We start from the raw sequence: 17366 nt of genomic DNA, 5'->3' as shown, positions 1-17366 counted from the left end.
CGAGGCTCGAGTCAAGTTGGATATGATGAGAGGCTTGGATGGTGAGAAAGACCCCATTGTGGTCGTGCATGAAACCCGGTTCCTGCAGCAGTCGGCGGAGCGATACATCAACGGGCTGACTGCGTTGTTAGTGCCAAGACCGGACTATTGCAGGACAACCCTATCACAAGAGACACGAAAGATTGACGTTGATTTTAAAAAGCACGCCGTCTGGTTTGCTGGAATTCCAAGTCTGTCTATTATCAGTCAACCCAGCCACGTTGATTTTATGCATCAGGTTGATCGTTCTTCTGGGCACTGGCCAGCTGGCTCTGTAAACCTCGCTTGCCAACCTGCATTGCTCGTTCGATTTCACGCTCTTCCTCTCGAAGTCGGGCCTTGCCCATTTCGAGGCTTCGCTGCTGTCTCCTCTTTTGCTCTGCGACCTTTTCTTCGTGCTCATGCAGTGCCTTTTCTCTCCGATCTCTAGCTTCCCGAGCCTTGCGCGTCGCTTCATCCTCTTGCTCGGCCGCGTCACCCTCTGGAGGTGGTCCCAGAGTCTGTATGTAGGTCGCGATCATAGGATCCCGCACTTGCGGCTGCAGAGAGATGTATCTGATGTCGACGAGCAGCTGCGGTGGTAGGTGCGACATGTTCGTTTTGTTGTTCAGTGCAGAAAGTGGCAGTGACTTCAGAAGCGTGGCGAGATCTGCCTTGAGTGTGGCTTGGGGCATTTTGAGACGGTTGATGTGCTCGCGATACCACTTCTCACGGTCCTTGTCTTTGATGTAGGGGTCCGTCATGGATGGTTCTTTCCGATGTTTCCTCTTGAACTCTTGCCAAAAGAGCTTGGGTGACGCTTTCTCCTGCAGTAGCGTCATGTACGGTATCCGCGGATCCTTCTTCTCTTCTTTGGCCCGACGTTCCTTGATTTCCTTGATCTTGTCCTTGGTCCACTCCGACCAGGTCTCCTTGCGTGCCTTCATCGTATTGAGAATTGTGTATCTCGGATCCTCAATGATATGTCCATCCTCAATCAGTTTCTCCCACGTGCTGTAGGGACTGATGTTGAAGTCTTCTAGTAAATCTCGGAACAACGCGGCGGCGTCTTCTTGTGAGAACTCGACCCCTTCTGCACCTTCAGGCCACTCGTCCATATTCCCGTCGTCATATTCTCCGGGGTCTAGTCCGTAGGCATCGCCCATTGCTTGCAGTTGAAATGCGATGTCCGCTTCGCTGAATTCTACAGGCGCGTCATCGGCCGGGTCTTCTGTACGCTGGCGCTTGGAAGCAGGTCCGTCCTCCCCATCTTGGTCCTCTACTTCGTCATCCGTAACCTCAACCTCCTCGTACTCTGAGCTGTCCTCGTTGTTGTCGTAGGTCGTGGGTTCCGTAGCATCTAGTGTTGGTCGAGCTTGGGCTGTCGGTGGGCCCTCCTTGTCTGTCTCTGCGACACTTCTGATCCCAGCTTTCTCGCGGATTCTGGCCTTGTCCACCTCCAAGATACCAGCCGTAAGCTTTTCTGGAATGCGCCAGTAGCTAGCATTTTTCTCGGGATTATAGACAAAGCGGCGCCCGTACTTTGTGTCGACTAGTAACCAGGGCTCGCATCCGGGGATCGGCACCTTAGATTTCGGTTTGTCCACCGGCTCGGGACGCGGGCGTACATCCCTACCTCCCCTGCCTCCGTGACCGAAACCTCCTCGCTGAGGCAGAGGCTGGTTTTGCGCATTGTATTGTGCAAGATATGCGTTTGCGACGTTGGGATCGGAGAGTTGGGGAACGGTCTGATATTGGAAGAAGCTCGTCGAAGCCGTTGAAGGTGCAGCAGCAGCGTCCGGGGCACTGGGTCTTGTGTATGTCGATTCTTGTGTTTGGCTGTTGTGGTAGTACTTATGTCCGCTTGGCGCAGTGTGCTCTGTCCATCCGGGAAGCAGAGGAGGAGGTGTCGCAGTATTTGCGGTCGGCTTGTATGTTGACTTGAGCATACTGAGCAAGGTTAAGAAATGGTGCGCTCGTAGTGTCTGTGATGCCAACCGTCAGATCACGATCACGATAAAGTTGTTGGTTTTCGGAGGTGTTGATGCGAGGAACGGAATTGAGGCGGAGAATCTTCGGGCATCCGATAAGATAAGGTAGCTTCCAGAGGTTCGTCTGCAGCCAGCTCGGGACCTAAAGCGTCACAGCTCACGAGCTCGAATCCCCCAATCAAAACGCCACATACACCGGAAGACATTCAGGGTGGAAGGCTCGCCCCAGGGACAATTGGCCGGAGGATCTGCATGTTGATCAAGTGACTGCGGCTAGTCGTTGGCGCTTGTTCAACTTTCATTGTCTGCCGTCGCTCCTTTTGATTCTTATAGAGTCGGCTCACGTTGGGTGTTTGAGCTCTCTCATCACTACCGCTCCCTCGATCAACACCCACCGTCGCAGCAAGAAGTCGTCGATGTTTCAAGCAGCCTTTCGTGCAACTCGACGACGGTGACTGCTCAAGATGGCTCCAGCCCGTCGGGACAGTGGTTCAAGAGGAAATGCTGTCGCATCCGCATTCACCAGGTTTTGGAAGGTAGCGTACTCGCTCGGGTTCTTCTCATACAAGCAAGGCTGCGAGATCGTCTGACAGAGTACCTGTAGAGAACTCATGCGCCAGACTACCTCGGATTTGCGATTCTCCTTACTGGGTGGATCGTGGTAGGTTCTTCACGATGCATGTTCATGGCATAGCTCCCAGTGCTGATGACTTCTTTAGATGCTGTTATTTATTGAGCCATTCCACCGCATGTTCTTCATCAACGATCTGCACATCTCATACCCTCATGCCGAGGTCGAGCGCGTACCTGTTTGTTAGTGCACAGATGGAGCCTTGGAGCTTTCTTGAGAATATGACTGATACCTTCTTAGACATGAACTTTGTATACGCCCTCTTCATACCGCTGGGCGTGTTGGTTGCGTACAATGTTGTCACAAAAGCATCGCCTCACAAGCACGAGGTCACCTACCTGTCCTTTGCCATCGCCATCATCATGGGCTCCTTTCTCACGGACCTCGTCAAGAATACTGTCGGCCGACCGCGTCCCGATTTGTTGGCCAGATGTAAGCCGGCGACTGGCACCAAGCCTGACGTGCTTGTTACCATCGATGTCTGCACTGAGACTGCGCACCATCTCCTCCATGATGGTTGGCGGTCCTTCCCGTCGGGCCATTCGTCTTTCTCTTTCTCTGGACTTGGCTTCTTGAGCTTATTCTTGGCTGGCCAGCTGCACATTTTCCGACACAACAGTGGAGGCCGAGACCTTAGCCGCGCCCTCATTTGCCTTCTACCGCTGCTGGGGGCTGCACTCATCGCCATCAGCCGGTGTGAGGACTATAGACACGACGTATATGATGTTTCCGTGGGCTCTTTGCTTGGTTACGTGGTTGCGTACTGGAGTTATCGACGACACTGGCCGAAGTTGACCGCCAAGGAATGTCATGAACCCCATCCATATCCTGGATCGGACCCCAAGACTGGGTGGAACCGCCTGCGAGACGAGGAGGAAGCTAGGGACTCGCGACCCGACGTAGGCTACGAGATGACCCAGCTAAATAGCCAAAGACACTAATCACTGTCAGTAGGGTCCTTCATAGAGTACGAATGCAACAAACCAACCACCGACTTAGCCATCTACACACGTAAGACTAATCACTACATTGTTTCTCGTGTTTACTGCATTCTTGCCTTGCTTTCTTGTGCTTCATCTTGAGCCTGGTTTATCACCTCTGCATTACATGCCATTTTAGAGCTCACCCTGGGAAACCGCAGCATCGCATTTGCATCTTGGCAGCAACCTATCAGGGTTTTTGGGGGTCTGAGATTCCGGAAATTTGGGGGCATCAATTCTATTGGTACATCAGGGTTAAGGGCAATCATCACGCCCCATCTATGTTTTTGAATTCATCCATGCCATTATTTGTCCTCCGTGGACTCGTCCTTTGCCAAATCATGCTCCTTCAGCAATTCCTTGATCTCCTCTGCGGTCCAGAGTCTGTGGTAGATCTTGCCGTCGCTCGTCTGGCCAACGGTGGCGAATTCGACTGTTTACATTCGGTTAGTATTAATTCGCAGATCGAAGGGGGGTCATGGCAATAACGTACGCTTCTCCGCGCTCAGCTTCGTTGAGTCCATGGTCTTGCTAAGAACCTTGACCGCCATGCCACAAGCCTCCTTGAGAGTGCAATCTTCCTTGTAGTCCTGCTTCAACAAGCTCTCTGCGCTAGCTCTGTTGGCACCGACAGCCGTCGCCTTCCATCCGCCGTAGTTGCCTGAAGGGTTGCTCTGGTACAGCTGGAACTGTCTACGAGGGTCCCATCCGGCGTAGATGAAGGAGACGCCAAACGGTCTCAGACCACCGTGTTGTGTGTATCCTTGCTTCAGATCGCATAGTCTCCGGACGAGCTGCTCGCATGGAATGTCTTCGTTGTAGGTGAGGAGGTATCTTTGGGCGGCCTGACGGGCATAGTTGATCAGGATGTTGGCGTCAGCCGTCATACCTGCAACGGCGGCAAGCATGTTGCTAGGAGGCAAGAGCGTTAGAGTCTAGAGATATAGTGCTGAGCCCACAACTACGTACTCGTTGACGATGTACAGCTTCTCCGCTGAAGTGTCTTGCTCCAACAGCTTCGAAGTCACCTTGCGCTCGGCGGCCAAAACGATGCCATCCTTGGCGAGGATGCCAATGGCAGTTCCAGCGTGAGAGATAGCCTCAAGGGCATATTCAACCTGGTAGAGACGGCCCTCGGGGGAGAAGATTGTTGTCTAACACAAAGTGTGAGCTTGCTGCCCTACTAGGATGGAGGGGACGTAGAGCAAGGGAAGAGCGGGGAGGGACCTTACGCGGGAATCGTATCTGCGTGACATGATGGGCGAGCAATCGAGTTGCACTTGGCTGTGACTGAGGATTCGATTGCGGTACTGATCTCGTTTGTGAAGCCGACGATCGGATTCGTGTGAAGTTGCGGCAAGATGGTTTGTTGGTCGTCTGCAGGGAAGGCTACGACTTTGGGTGCAGCTCGATGAGGCAAGCTCCAGGCAATCGACGCACGCGTTAGCTCCTTGCGCTGCTAGCCAGCCTGGGGGAGCAACCGGGGGAGGGCTGAGCCGCTGAGGTAAGGATGGTCCGAGCTTTTGCCGGGAGGCTCTTACCTCATCGTTTTGCTTTCCACCTCAGAGGGGGGCCAGAGGTTCTCTCTCACCTATCTCACCGAAAATAGGTAATCAGGCATCAAGGCCACAACAATGCATCCCCCGCCTCCCCGGCATCCGTGCACTTCTCACCGAGCGATGGGCCCAAGATCGTGGTTAACGACGCTTACCTAATGACAGGATGTGGAGGCGGTTCGGCATTTTCCCTCCAACCTCGCGCCGTTTTATCGCAGCGCACCGCACCGCAACCCACTCCATCACCTCCACCTTTGCGCAAGCTCCCTTCTGCTCCTCTCCCACACAACCCAAAAAGCGGCACGCGAACATCGCTCCCACCACGATCGACCTTGATTTCGTTGTCGCAAACTGTGTCGCGCGACGTTACACTTCTTATCTGTGTTGGAACTCACTCGAGAGGGACGATTGGAAGGGTTCCCGCGCGGTCTGCGCTCTTCGCATCAAGCCTGTGGTGTCGCGCGCGTATCTTGGATGGGTCACATATCATAGTCTTTTTTTTTCCTGCTCTGCCGTAAAATCCAATGCATGCTTGAGAAAGAAAGAGGACACCGGACCTTCCTGAATCGACAACTGGAGTAGATCCCGTACCTTCCCCCAAAGGTGCACCATCGCGCTCCTTCCCAACAAAGGGAGACGGACGTTTGAACGCTTCCACCTCTCCTTCCTGCCACCGCTGGCAACAAAGCCATTATGTCTGGTAAGTGTCGCAACCACCTTCACGCTGCCCCGCAGCCAGCCACCCCTCGTCTTTCCCCCAAAAAACATACACACAAGCACAAGCACGCACACATACCTTACACTGCCGCATTCTTTACCAACAAGATCTAACCAGTATGGTTCGTAAAGGAGAACCGGAGCCTCGCCGCTCTGTGCGCGCAACCAAAGGTCAGCATACAAAGGCCTTCGACGACCAACCTATCGAACCGCCCAAGAAACGAGGAAGGAAGAAGAAGCAAGAGGAGGAACCAGAAGAAGAGATTATCCGCTGCGTCTGCGGCGCAACTGAGCAGGATGGCGACTCAGAGGAGCCTTGGATCGCTTGCGACAAATGCACAGCATGGCAGCACAACGTTTGCATGGGTATGAGTGTCTTTACGGAAGATCTCCCTAAAAACTACTACTGTGAGCAATGTGCTCCTCAGGATCACAAGGAACTACTGGCTCTCATGGAGCAAGGCGAGCGCCCATGGGAGTCTCGCCGCAAGGCTTACGAAGACGAACAGAACGAGAAGAAGAAGAAAAAGAAGAAGGGCGGCAGAGCTGGAAAGCGCGCCAGCGACCCCAAAGAAGAGTTGTCGCAAGACACGAGGAGTAACAAGGCCGAGGATTCACCCGCTCCCTCAGAACCCGCCAAGGAGAAGAAGGACAAGAAGGACGCCGCATCCAAAGCCGCCACTGGCAAGCGCAAGACGCGAGAGGAGACTGGAGAAAAGGAAGCAAAGGTAAGCCTTCCGTCTTCCCGAAGCCTCGCGCGAAGCATTGCTAACTCTACGCTTTCTAGACGCCTGCGCCAAAGCAACGCAAAGTCTCGGATCCAGAAGCATCCCCTGTCGTCAATTACACCGCACCGGCCGACCTAGATGCAAAGGTCAGCGATCTCCCCGAGGATCGCAAGGGACCCGCCCAACTCCTGCAAAAGGCTGTCGCCGGCAGCCTCACTGCTGGTGTCAAGGACAAGACCATCAGTCTCCCAAAAGACACCACTATTGCAGCTAAAGCGGAGCGTATGGCACTCGAGATTGAACGCGCGGTTCACGACGCACACCCGGACCGGAGCCAGTACGCAATGCAGGCGCGAATCCTATATGCGAATATGAAGCTGAACGGCGACTTGACCAAACGCTTATTGAAGCGCACTCTGTCGCCAACTATGCTAGCCACAATGTCTGCCGACGAGCTGGCTACCAAGGAGAGGCAGGAGGCCAACGCTCAGCTGAAGGCCATCTCTGAGAAGCAGTCGATCCTTATCACCGAAGATGGTCCTCGTATGAGGAGAACACACAAAGGCGAAGAGATCGTCGAAAACGAGTCCTTCCATCAGAATGACGAACGCAGGTCTTTCATAAGACGACCAAGTGGCCGAGAGGGGCAGGCTGGCATCAAATCCGACGGAGAATCGCACTACGAGAACTCAGTGGAGCTTCCTGCCCATGCTGGTCTACACATCGATACCCGTGGAGCCCGACACTCTCCCAAGCATCCCGACTTCGACATCAACAAGGTTTACGCAACCGTCAAATCTCCCACGGGCACACACAATCGCCGGCCGTCGGCGCTAAACCATGGCCCCGGTGTTGACGCAGACGTGGATAGACTTCTGCAGGAAGAGACGGACTCTCCACCCTATTCGCCAACTGATGAGACAGATCCTGATGTCATTTGGCGTGGCCACTTGGTAATGAGCTCGATTGCCGACTTCCCGGCTGCCGCTAGGTTTGTTGGTGGCGCCAACCTCTCTACCACCATTGCATTGCCCTGGACCAGCCTCATCCCAAAGAAACTCACGGTTGCCGGACGCATAGACGAACAGAAGGCGATAGAGTATCTCTGCGGCTTGCGCTACGCTGACCAGACCGACATTGTTGTCGTGGCAGTAACGCCGTCGTCCGAGGTTTATAGACGGGAGTTCCAGGCCCTCATTGACTATTTCGTCTCGAAAAAGCGCTACGCTGTTGTTGGAGATAAGGGCGTGGGCAATGTGAGGGACACCTACTTGGTTCCTGTCCTTCCGGGGGACAGCAACATGCCAGAGTTCATGCTCAACTTTTCGGATAACCTTGTCCCTCAGAAGAGGACGGAGCCTATGCTATTGGCTGTCTTCGTGTACCGCAATACCCCCAGACAGCCTCAGTTGGGCGGCACCACATCTCAATCACCCGTCACCAATGTGCCAACTCCTCCACAGAGCGGCGTCCCTCCACGACACCCCTCGATATCTGGCCCGGCATTCTCGCCAACGGTTGCCCAGGGCCCCTTCCAGCAACCGGGCCATCCTGTTGGCAACACTGCCCACACTTTACAGGAATATCCAGCACAAGGGGCACATCAGGCTGTTCCATCTAACCAGCCTCCCACGGGCTATACGGCCGCTCGCGGCGCTGAACTCGAAAACCAACAACGTCAACAACAAGGCCAGGCGCTGGCACAAGAAGTTCTGGGCCCTTTGATCAACAGTCCTACGATGAAGTTCTTGCTGCCTCAAGCCTACCAGATGTCGCGGACAGAGTGGGAGGTCGTTCGGGGCATCTTGGAGAGAGACCTGCGGGCGCGAAATGACCTGACCCATCTAAGCCTCCTGTTGGAGAAACAACCGCCAGCTGCTAAGGGCAGCGATATTGCCTCTCCGGCTCCGCAAGGCGCGCAGGGGGTTGCGCCATCGGCGTGATCTTGGGTTGTTATTGGATGGGCAAACCAGTAAAGTTTGCTTGCAAAAGCGTATATCCTCTCATTCGCGGTACATAGGTAGCTGTTTATTGGGTTTCACGCGAGGTCTTGGGACTGAGAGACGGAGATACCGCTCCCTCGTAGGGGGCATTTGGGCCTTTGCTAAATGGGGATTTGCTATGGAGTTCATTGTCTAGCTGTATTGAAATAGGGCAATTAAAGCTATTCTCTCATGTTCCTTTTGTGTAGCTGTATCGTGATTCGATTTAGTAGCTGTTGTCGGCAACAATCAGTCTTAGTCTAAAGTCAACCTTTGTTCGCAAGAGCTGTTGAAAGAAGGATATTGATCCTGGCCGACTACTTTGTCCTCCCTCTCTATTGAACAGATAGATACTACTGTATAGTTGAGTTCTTTATGGATAATTAGGCTTCTCCTAGCTTCATGTTCACGTTTCCCGGAACACGGCAATTCGTTGATTCTTGGCCTTTGTGGTGGAACTCGGTCAAAGCGATGCCGCCAACGAGTCCAAAGTGCAAACTAAACTCGCCAAGATCACTCATCTCGGTCATTTCCAGTGCTGGGTCTGTCGCGAGTCAACAGCCCGGGCTGTCATCCTCTGCGACCCATTAAAGTGCTGAAACGGCTGTCAACAGGCAGTAAGTCAGAGACAGCACTTGCTTTTTTCGACGGGAACCAATCCCCCACCTCCCGTCCGGTTTATCTACCTATCTTCCACCGTCGGGTGCATTCAGTGTACAACGAACACTAAGACGGCAAACACTCCTACCTATACTTAACGGCACAGCAAGGTAGGTATCGGGAACACACCCCGGCCCCGGGAGCCCGGTTCGCACTGCCACTGGTTGGCTGAGCAGGCCAACAAATCGAAGACGGTTCAGCCACAGCATTTTGCCGGGTTTATGCCTTGCACCCCACCACGCCATGACGACAACCTTGCTGGATTTAGAAACACGGGAAGCATTGGGTTGAGGGGGCATGGGGAGTGGGTGGTGCATTTTATTTAAGGCTGGCTGAGACTGGGTCTGGACCGCCTTTTTCCCTTTGTGAGAGTAGACATCCATTGTTCAATCTAAAACTGCTTGAACCGTTTCAACCTTCTTTCGACATCTTCAAGCTCAATTGTTCATCTGTCCAACCGTTGCTTCAGTTGCTACGTAGTCATCTGTAAGTATCCGTAAGAGAGCTCCAGCCGTGACGTCACATGCGCATCTATCTGAGCAACAGTCAAGATCTTTAGCAACTAACAACAACGTAGGATTCCCATCTACACACTACCAAGCTCTTCCATCACCAACCACAATCACAATGGCTTGCGGCTCAGCTTCCTCCGGCCTTATCAACCGCAACGGCCCCGGCAGCGCCGCCACTTCCATCATCGACAGCATCGTCAAGCCCGCCGAGGCCACGGGCGGCAAGACGAAGTGCATCGAGTGCGACGGATACGAGTGCTGCTGCATCCCTATTCCCTGCACCGTCATGTAAAGGGGATTCCGCTGCGGCAGGTGAGAAGTACAATTTGGCTTGGATTTGGGGCCTTCCTGGAGGGCGGAATGTAGCGACGCTGTGGAGGATTGATACCGTTTGTTGCTTTTGATATCTTCGACGCTGGTGCTATACGAGTTTAGCATGAATTCATGGTTTGCCTTTGTGGCTATTCTATCGTCTACGTCGTTGACTCCAAAGCTGTTTGCCCCTTGCAAACCCCGTGAAGAGCACCTACGTCGTCGTCTGATTCAATATCATGTTGCGGGACCATCTCCTTCTGCATTGCCTTGTCTTGTCGACGCCCGTTTCTCATGGCTCATCCCTAGTCTAGTCGGGTCTGAAATTGGGTATCAATGTTTGCCGAAAACACTACGAAACTTTTGCTCATCACCGCCGCCACCACCCTGCCGACCAATCCGTGTATTCAAACCCCAGGATGCTCAAAGACCCATGGAAAGAGGGCCCTCGAGCTATATTCACATGTAGCAGCTGATATGTCATTCCCTTGCTAAAGAAACAAAGCATCCGCCTCTCCCCATACTTCTTGTTCTCTTGTCTTGGCAAAAGTCTCCGCTTCTTTACTAGTCAGCTCGCCGTCAACGACTGAGCTGATGATATCCGGTACTTTGGGTGTATCAATGCTTCCTAAGCCCTCGAGAACTCGCTTGGCCGTGTCAACCTGTGCTCGAATCGCAGCTGTTTCCGCTCTGGTACGATCGAGATTGGATTGCATCAGCGCAATGGCCGATTCGCGAGCTTGATGGGGTCGATATTCGTTCAGGACGTGGTGGAAGTTGATGAAGATGGTGCGCAAATCTTCAATTTTCGCCGCAGCCTTCGACTGGTTAGTTTGAGGGGAAACGGGGAAAGGCCGCGGTTCACTTACGTCGTCTGGCACCGTAGCCATGACGGCAACGAGCTCGAGAAAGTTAAGCAGCAGAGACTTGGCCATTTTCTTGAGCTCGAATGCTCGATCGAGATGCTTTCCGTCCTTCTCCTCCGAATGCGCCGGTACCAATCGCTTGATTTCACCTTCCTCGAGAGAAGGAAGCTTATCGTCGAGCTACGCGGATCATCAGCGTCCTCGTTTCAAATCGACCGTCACGAGCCGAAAAGACATACCGTATAGTTTCCGCCCAAGACTTTCCATGTTCCTGCTGGCGGCTCAGCCGGAGGTTGGAGATTCATGAGGCTTTCGGGAACATCTGGTATGCGGGCTGGCAAGTTCTTGACAGCAACGCCATCCTTTTCTGCTTGCGCTTTTCGCAGCTCTTCTATCCTGGCGACGTTTTCCGGGGTAAAGTCTCTCCAGAACGGCGGCGGGTTGGGGAACGTCGAGGCCAGCGCATTTTGCGATGGCTCTTCTGGATTGTCGGCCATGCTTATGGCGAGGGTATCGTCGCTGAGAGCCGCTGGATAATCTCAGGTCGGTTAAGGGTTGCAATCGTTCCCTAGTTGTTCGTGTGATGAAATTCCTGGAGTGTATTTGTCTCGGTAGCGTCGAAATGGTGGAATGTGGGTGAGAGTTTAATGCAACTACGAATTGCGCGACGGGACCTTGAAGGTACGGACAGCTGAAGATCGGCCTTGTCAAGGCAGCAGGAGTCAGGCCCGTCAGCAAGGTTGGTTGGAAAGCTATGGGCACCCGGGGTAGCGTCGGCAGGCCTTTCGCGCTCTGCTAACCCCGCTGTGCTTGAATCGAACTGGCGCCAACTTTGCCCACCTGGCACCTACACCTTGTCACCTCCACTTTCCAGGCCAGAGCAAAGGTACGGCTTCGCTACCACGCTACGTCGTTTGCGTTGCTTCCATTCAAATCTTAGCCCGAATACAAGTTCGCCCGGCTTTCCGACTTTCGACGCCTCCTCGCCATTGAGCATAGTCCTCGCCATATCTGAATCTGCGGAGCATCCGCGCACATTTAGGTATCGTCAAAACGCCTTCATACCTGCCATGGCCGACGTACGATCCCTCCTCCGTCAACAACGTGCTGCCAGACGAATCGAGCACCCTCACGCCGCCTACTCTGATGCGGGCAAGCTCCTCTGCACCCTCTGCCACGAGGCGATCAAGTCTGAGTCTCTTTGGGACAGCCATATCCGTGGATCCGGGCATACGGCCAAGGTCAAGGCGGTGCAACAAGCGTCCACGGGCGCGAGCGGATCGGCGGCCGCGAACGGAGTCTCCTCAAACAAGCGGAAACACGACTCGGATGAGGACATGGAAGATGACGACGCAGCCGATGCGGTGCGGAAGAAGCGAAGCAAGGGGAATATGGGCACTCCTGCTCGCCTGTCCGCTGGCGAGTCAGACCACGATCGCAAGGACGTGACACTCACACCACCTTCGCTGAACCGCCGAACGTCCACCACACCAGTACAGGGGGTGGAGATTCAGATGCCGTCGCGCCCGCATACTCCTGCGCATAGAGATGCGACTTCTTCAAATTCGACACCCATTGTGCAGCCCGTCGGTCCCTCGCCATTGATCCCGCAAGAGGAGTTGCCGACGAAGCCGGTCACTGCTGGCCCGGCAACACAACAGAATGGCACGGCTGGGAAGACTGCTGGAGGAACTGTTGACGAGGACGAGTGGGCAGCGTTTGAGGCCGATATTGCTGCGACAACAGCACCGTATTCGGAGGACGCCGTCATTGCTGCACCAGCCATGACGGCTGAGGAGACTGCAGCAGCAGCGAAGACAGAGGAGGAGGAACAAGCAAAACGACGTCTGCTTGCGGAGAAAGACCTACTTGATGAGAAAGAGGAGGCTACTCGGGCACTGGAAACGGAGTTTGAGGATATGGAGGAGCTTGAGGCTCGGGTTCGGAGATTAAAGGAAAAGCGAGAGGCTTTGAGGAAGCAGAGCTTTACGGGCACCACTGCGCCTGTCGAAAAGCCGGCTGAAGCCAGTGGCAAAGAAAACGTGGAAGTCAATGACGACGAGGAAGAGGATGACGAAGACGACGAGGACGGGGACGATTTCATGGGCTTCCGATACCGCTCATGACAATCGCCTTGTTCAGTCGAGCGTTCTTTTGTCTTTATTCCAAGCCCCCGATCATTTTACAATGGGAACCCCAGACGTTTTATGTTGTATAAATACTGTAATTTTACACTTTCACTTCTGGTTAGTAAATTCAACGTCCCCAGGCAATCCCTTTCAGTCACTTGTACATCTCGAAGCTTGACATAAACATCTTGATATTATTGAAATCCTTCCTAACTACAGTAGACATTACTTTTTCACCATTAACACCGTTACTAAGGGAGAAATATGTCGTCCCCATAAACTTCCATCGATATATCACAACCGAAACCCATGCAGGCAGTCAAACTACCAGGCGGCCAATGCTGTTGGCGCGCGAGGCTTGTGTACAGGAGCTGTGCCGGTCTGGTAGACAGTCGCGGTAACCGTATTATAGACGGTAACGAGAGCCACAGAGACGGAGCAGACCGAGTAGGTCGGCAAAGCGTTATCGGTCGTCGTGCCCGTCGCCGTTGCGGTTGCCGTGGCCGTGGCAGTGAGAGTAACGGCGGAGTCGCTGGGGACATCGGTCGGCTTGACGCACTTGCTGCCGTTCCAGTGGTTGCAGTGGTGGGCTGAAGTCGGGTTGGAACCATTGCCATTGTCATCATCATCGCCGCCGTCGCCGCCGTCGCCGCCATCACCGCCATGTGGAGGCTTGTTGGTCGGCTTACCGCCGTTCGAGCCGGTGTGCGTTGCCGTTGCCGTTGCCGTTGCCGTCGCCGTTGCAGAGGCGGAAACCGAGTCTGTCTGGGTGGCTTGCTCATCGTCATCATGGCCCGGCGCAGTCGTCTCAGAGCCCCCATGGCCAGTGCGCGTCTTCGTCTTGGTGTGCTCGTGGTCTCCGGGCGGCTTGGTCTTGGTAGTTGCTGAGCCATCAGGGCCTTCGCTGATGACTTCGGTGCAGGTGACGGTGACTTGTTCCTGCTCCTCGGCGGTCTTGGTCTTGGTAACGTGGACGGTTCGGGTCTCGGTCTGAGTTACTGGTTGGCGCGTGACTGTGAGGGTAGCCGTGACGGTCTCCTGGACGAAAGAAGCGGAAGCGGTCTGGTAGACTGTGGAATGGGCGGTCTCAGTCTTGGTGATTACGCTCGGTGTGCCCTCCGGCAGACAGGGACAGGTGTTGGGGTTTGGCGGCGTTCGTGCTCTCAGGTTATCGGGGCGAGCCGCCGCGATTGTGGCCAAGGAGAGGACTGACAATGTCAGGAAGCTACGTTGATGGACCATGGTGACGACGGTTCCCTGGTACTTGAACAGATCAATCGAGAATATGAGAAGTAGAGAAGCTCGGAGGGTATTTGCTATTGCTGGTGGGAGTGGGAAGCTGAGCAGTGTAAGTGTGTTAGCTGAAGCTGATGATCAAGAAACACAGCATCTTGTCTGGGAAGATGGCGGAGTTATATGCTCGTCATCTATACTGCGCGAGTATCTATTAGACAGTTTGCTTGCTGTAAGGCTTCTGGTGAACTTCACGTTTGCGCTGCTGCCGTAGGAATGTCGTTTCCCTGTATTGCGACTTATTGCTCCACGAAGAACAATAGAGCCTGCCGAGGGTACGGAAAACCGGAGACAACTGCCTCTACAAATCTTTGGAGGGGGTTTCCATATTGTATAGCATTTCCCATGGCCATGAAGCCGTCTTCCGCTTGGATGGTCTTCAACCGAAAATGGACTGTGATCATGCCGAATTTGGCGATGAAGGGGGTTTCCCAAGTCAATAGTCCGTAGTTGAGCCCGGTTTTAGGGACCAGGGAGATGTGAGGAGGGAAAGAAGTGACACAGGGCTCAATATTGACGTCTGTGTCCCCAAGGGAGAGAGCTCTTGACTTCAATCCTTTCGCTGATAAGATAATCCGTCAAGCGTAAGCTTTGCGCGAGTCAAAAAGCAATGAAAGCCATTGGATATCATGCATTATACGGTGGATACGCCGCAAAGATGTCGGGCAGGACGCATCACAACTGCGACGGAACAAATTGCCCCCATTGGGTGTTCGGCGATTGCCCGTGGAATTTAAGTGAGGAAGAAGCCGCCAGGTCGGGTCAGTGCAAGGTCCAGGTTTCGAACACACTGCCGGGTCCTCCAGCTTTTTTTTCGTCCCAAAACACCAGAAAACCGCTGCGTGGAGCTCGGGCCTGGCCGTCCCGTCCCGCTGTGGGGAAATCTCGCGGAGAAGATGATATTCCGGCACCGAGTCCGACCGCCTGCCGGAATGAGAACGTCATTCCATCGTCGCAATCTTACGCTTTCTGCCACCAGCATCATAATTCAAACACGCGCCATCAACCAGTCCCTCACGCCATCGTCTTGCCAAACACTGCTTGGTAGCAAAGCTCCGTCCACTCTTTTATGCTATCTTAGTTCTGATATTCACCGCCCACGACCGGCACTGGCCTTAAGATTTGCCGAGGGCAGCGCATCGCACGACTAGGGACCGACCCGCCGATTTCTCGATTCGCGATGGGCATTTGTGCGTCATGCCTCGGGCGGGGAAACAAGGACGTCTATGACGAGGTGGGTGACGTTGCGGGCTGGCGCACTCGCAGCGTAGCATGCAGCGGCTGACGGGCTTCCAGGACGAGGAATCGCGACTTCTCTACGACGATCCAAACAATGTGCACTACGGCAGCTTCGGAGAGCAGAGTGTCAATGGACAGGAGGACCCGATGGAGGTGCAGCGAGAGACTGAGGCTTTGCAGCGAGTCGTAGCGAAAACGTCCGAGTACGTACTGACTCTCGACCCAAGCTCCGGGACGGCGGGCTTGTTCTCGTGTCAGGACCGGGAGTGCTAACATCGGACTTCCTAGCAATATGGTCGACATCTTCGAGATTGCCCCGCAGGATCACGCACATCGCTCTGCGCCGACTACATTTGCGTATGCAGGGCAAGAAGCCCGCATCGTGCGGTACCAGCATCTCCTTTCAAAGCTGGCGTCCAAGGACGACGCCCCAACCGGTGTTCAAGTGGATTGGCTTCCCCAGGAAGATGACACAATCGAAATGCGACACGGCGTACCAGCAGTCAAGACCGAGTTGGACAAGCCCCTTGTCGGTACATTCGCCGATGCAGCAGCGGCAATGGCTTGAAACTCTTGGTCATGAATCATTCTCCTGGTGTCTGCCCACCCGAGCTCACGGGCAGGGCAGCTAGGCTATGCTCCTTATTCTTGCGCTGTCTTTCTATCGAACATTCGTATTGGTCGACGCATGGTCAGGGTCCCGTCGGATTACGGCAACATGGGACGGAATGGCATGGAGTGACGACATCTTTTTCTCTTTTCCCTCGATACCCCTCCAAACACAGTTCGCAGACACACGCTTCTCAAAATTCCACCCACACAAAATCAGAGCAAGCACAATCGCACAACCGAGAAGCATCCACATTCACTCACATATCGCATTTTCTGTTTGTTTGTTTTTCTCCCCCTTCTTCCATTTTCTATTTCAAAACCCTGTACTTGGTTCGAAACCCTTGTATAAAACGTCTGGGCAACAACGAGGTTATGAGAAAGGTGGACACGATGGGCCCAAAAGACCACGAATTATCCGTAATCAATGAAAAATTCCCTCCATCCCACTTTGGAGCCCCCCTGGTTCGTACCATGGCGGGCCAATGACTGTGTCTCGAATATTCTTCAGCGGCAGGCCATGGGTTGCCTAGTCCATTGAAAGATGGCCACGTGCACCTCCGGCTGATGTTTACCTTTTCTAGTGTGGACCCTTTGGCAAGGAATGTTGCATCCTAGTTCGGGCCATGTTTGGAAGCGACACCTTTAGCTTGGATTTCGGCCGACCTTTCGGGGCGGACGAGCACATCAACACTGGACAGGAGGGAAGCATTTAGAGGCTCATATTAAGACTCTGATGCCCGCCATTCAGGGTTGTGCGGGAGTCTGTGCGGTTCCCGTGGCTCATTGGCGGAGACGAGTCCAAGAAATGGTACCTTGAATGTGAAGTGGGATGGACGGCATAAGGAGGGGTGGTGTGCTGCGGCCAGATGGGGCGGCCTCCCAGTCCCATCTCATGAAGCCCGACACAACCCACCATTCTTCTCGTCCCTCTTCTGTCCCCAGTCTCTCCTACGCCAAGCCCTTCTTTCTGCTCCTCCCGCTCCTCCCACCACTTTGGCCTCAGGTCAGATGACAGGTACGCTTGTCAGTGTGCTGTGCTTACAGGGACCCTGGGGAGGGGCACTCGCGGGAGTCTTTGAGGGGGCTCATCCCAAAGCCGCGGGGTCTCGCCTCACTTGCTAGACAGCGACACGTGAGAAC

General features: G+C 54.1%; 12 protein-coding genes across 12 annotated transcripts; 5 read left to right on the top strand and 7 right to left on the bottom strand.

The window, feature by feature from the left end:
• Positions 1–266: 266 nt before the first annotated feature.
• Positions 267–1967, bottom strand: CPAR01_06331 (WW domain-containing protein; the record flags this gene model as incomplete). Its single annotated transcript, XM_060490604.1, has 1 exon — positions 267–1967. The coding sequence occupies one exon, from the start codon at positions 1965–1967 to the stop codon at positions 267–269; it is 1701 nt and encodes a 566-aa protein (XP_060349478.1).
• Positions 1968–2031: 64 nt separating this feature from the next.
• Positions 2032–2215, bottom strand: CPAR01_06330 (uncharacterized protein; the record flags this gene model as incomplete). The annotated part of the gene is made up of 2 exons (XM_060490603.1): positions 2032–2151; positions 2204–2215. Coding segments are annotated over 2 exons (132 nt in total), but the record flags the coding sequence as incomplete, so codon positions are not given.
• A 258-nt stretch (positions 2216–2473) lies between these two features.
• Positions 2474–3581, top strand: CPAR01_06329 (PAP2 superfamily protein; the record flags this gene model as incomplete). Its single annotated transcript, XM_060490602.1, has 4 exons — positions 2474–2545; positions 2614–2670; positions 2729–2822; positions 2881–3581. 4 exons carry the CDS (start codon positions 2474–2476, stop codon positions 3579–3581), a joined length of 924 nt encoding a protein of 307 aa, XP_060349476.1.
• Positions 3582–3925: 344 nt separating this feature from the next.
• On the bottom strand, positions 3926–4876 carry CPAR01_06328 (proteasome A-type and B-type; the record flags this gene model as incomplete). Its single annotated transcript, XM_060490601.1, has 4 exons — positions 3926–4053; positions 4114–4532; positions 4590–4774; positions 4853–4876. The coding sequence occupies 4 exons, from the start codon at positions 4874–4876 to the stop codon at positions 3926–3928; spliced, it is 756 nt and encodes a 251-aa protein (XP_060349475.1).
• Positions 4877–6012: 1136 nt separating this feature from the next.
• CPAR01_06327 (SPOC domain-containing protein) lies at positions 6013–8564 on the top strand (the record flags this gene model as incomplete). Its single annotated transcript, XM_060490600.1, has 2 exons — positions 6013–6621; positions 6681–8564. The coding sequence occupies 2 exons, from the start codon at positions 6013–6015 to the stop codon at positions 8562–8564; spliced, it is 2493 nt and encodes an 830-aa protein (XP_060349474.1).
• A 996-nt stretch (positions 8565–9560) lies between these two features.
• CPAR01_06326 (uncharacterized protein) lies at positions 9561–10067 on the top strand (the record flags this gene model as incomplete). Its single annotated transcript, XM_060490599.1, has 2 exons — positions 9561–9567; positions 9841–10067. 2 exons carry the CDS (start codon positions 9561–9563, stop codon positions 10065–10067), a joined length of 234 nt encoding a protein of 77 aa, XP_060349473.1.
• CPAR01_06325 (uncharacterized protein) lies at positions 9903–10383 on the bottom strand (the record flags this gene model as incomplete). The annotated part of the gene is made up of 2 exons (XM_060490598.1): positions 9903–10196; positions 10306–10383. 2 exons carry the CDS (start codon positions 10381–10383, stop codon positions 9903–9905), a joined length of 372 nt encoding a protein of 123 aa, XP_060349472.1.
• A 195-nt stretch (positions 10384–10578) lies between these two features.
• CPAR01_06324 (uncharacterized protein) lies at positions 10579–11450 on the bottom strand (the record flags this gene model as incomplete). The annotated part of the gene is made up of 3 exons (XM_060490597.1): positions 10579–10905; positions 10957–11133; positions 11193–11450. The coding sequence occupies 3 exons, from the start codon at positions 11448–11450 to the stop codon at positions 10579–10581; spliced, it is 762 nt and encodes a 253-aa protein (XP_060349471.1).
• Positions 11451–12023: 573 nt separating this feature from the next.
• On the top strand, positions 12024–13079 carry CPAR01_06323 (uncharacterized protein; the record flags this gene model as incomplete). Its single annotated transcript, XM_060490596.1, has 1 exon — positions 12024–13079. One exon carries the CDS (start codon positions 12024–12026, stop codon positions 13077–13079), a length of 1056 nt encoding a protein of 351 aa, XP_060349470.1.
• Positions 13080–13406: 327 nt separating this feature from the next.
• On the bottom strand, positions 13407–14324 carry CPAR01_06322 (uncharacterized protein; the record flags this gene model as incomplete). Its single annotated transcript, XM_060490595.1, has 1 exon — positions 13407–14324. The coding sequence occupies one exon, from the start codon at positions 14322–14324 to the stop codon at positions 13407–13409; it is 918 nt and encodes a 305-aa protein (XP_060349469.1).
• Positions 14325–15555: 1231 nt separating this feature from the next.
• On the top strand, positions 15556–16182 carry CPAR01_06321 (uncharacterized protein; the record flags this gene model as incomplete). The annotated part of the gene is made up of 3 exons (XM_060490594.1): positions 15556–15609; positions 15672–15817; positions 15903–16182. 3 exons carry the CDS (start codon positions 15556–15558, stop codon positions 16180–16182), a joined length of 480 nt encoding a protein of 159 aa, XP_060349468.1.
• Positions 16183–16935: 753 nt separating this feature from the next.
• Positions 16936–17142, bottom strand: CPAR01_06320 (uncharacterized protein; the record flags this gene model as incomplete). Its single annotated transcript, XM_060490593.1, has 1 exon — positions 16936–17142. The coding sequence occupies one exon, from the start codon at positions 17140–17142 to the stop codon at positions 16936–16938; it is 207 nt and encodes a 68-aa protein (XP_060349467.1).
• Positions 17143–17366: the final 224 nt, after the last annotated feature.

The sequence above is a fragment of the Colletotrichum paranaense genome (assembly GCF_030867605.1).
Source record: "Colletotrichum paranaense strain IMI 384185 chromosome Unknown Scaffold_5.1, whole genome shotgun sequence".
In the NCBI taxonomy this organism is placed as follows: Eukaryota; Fungi; Ascomycota; class Sordariomycetes; order Glomerellales; family Glomerellaceae; genus Colletotrichum; species Colletotrichum paranaense.
Note: the sequence above shows the minus strand (reverse complement) of the source record. Positions and strands in the feature narration are given on the sequence as shown.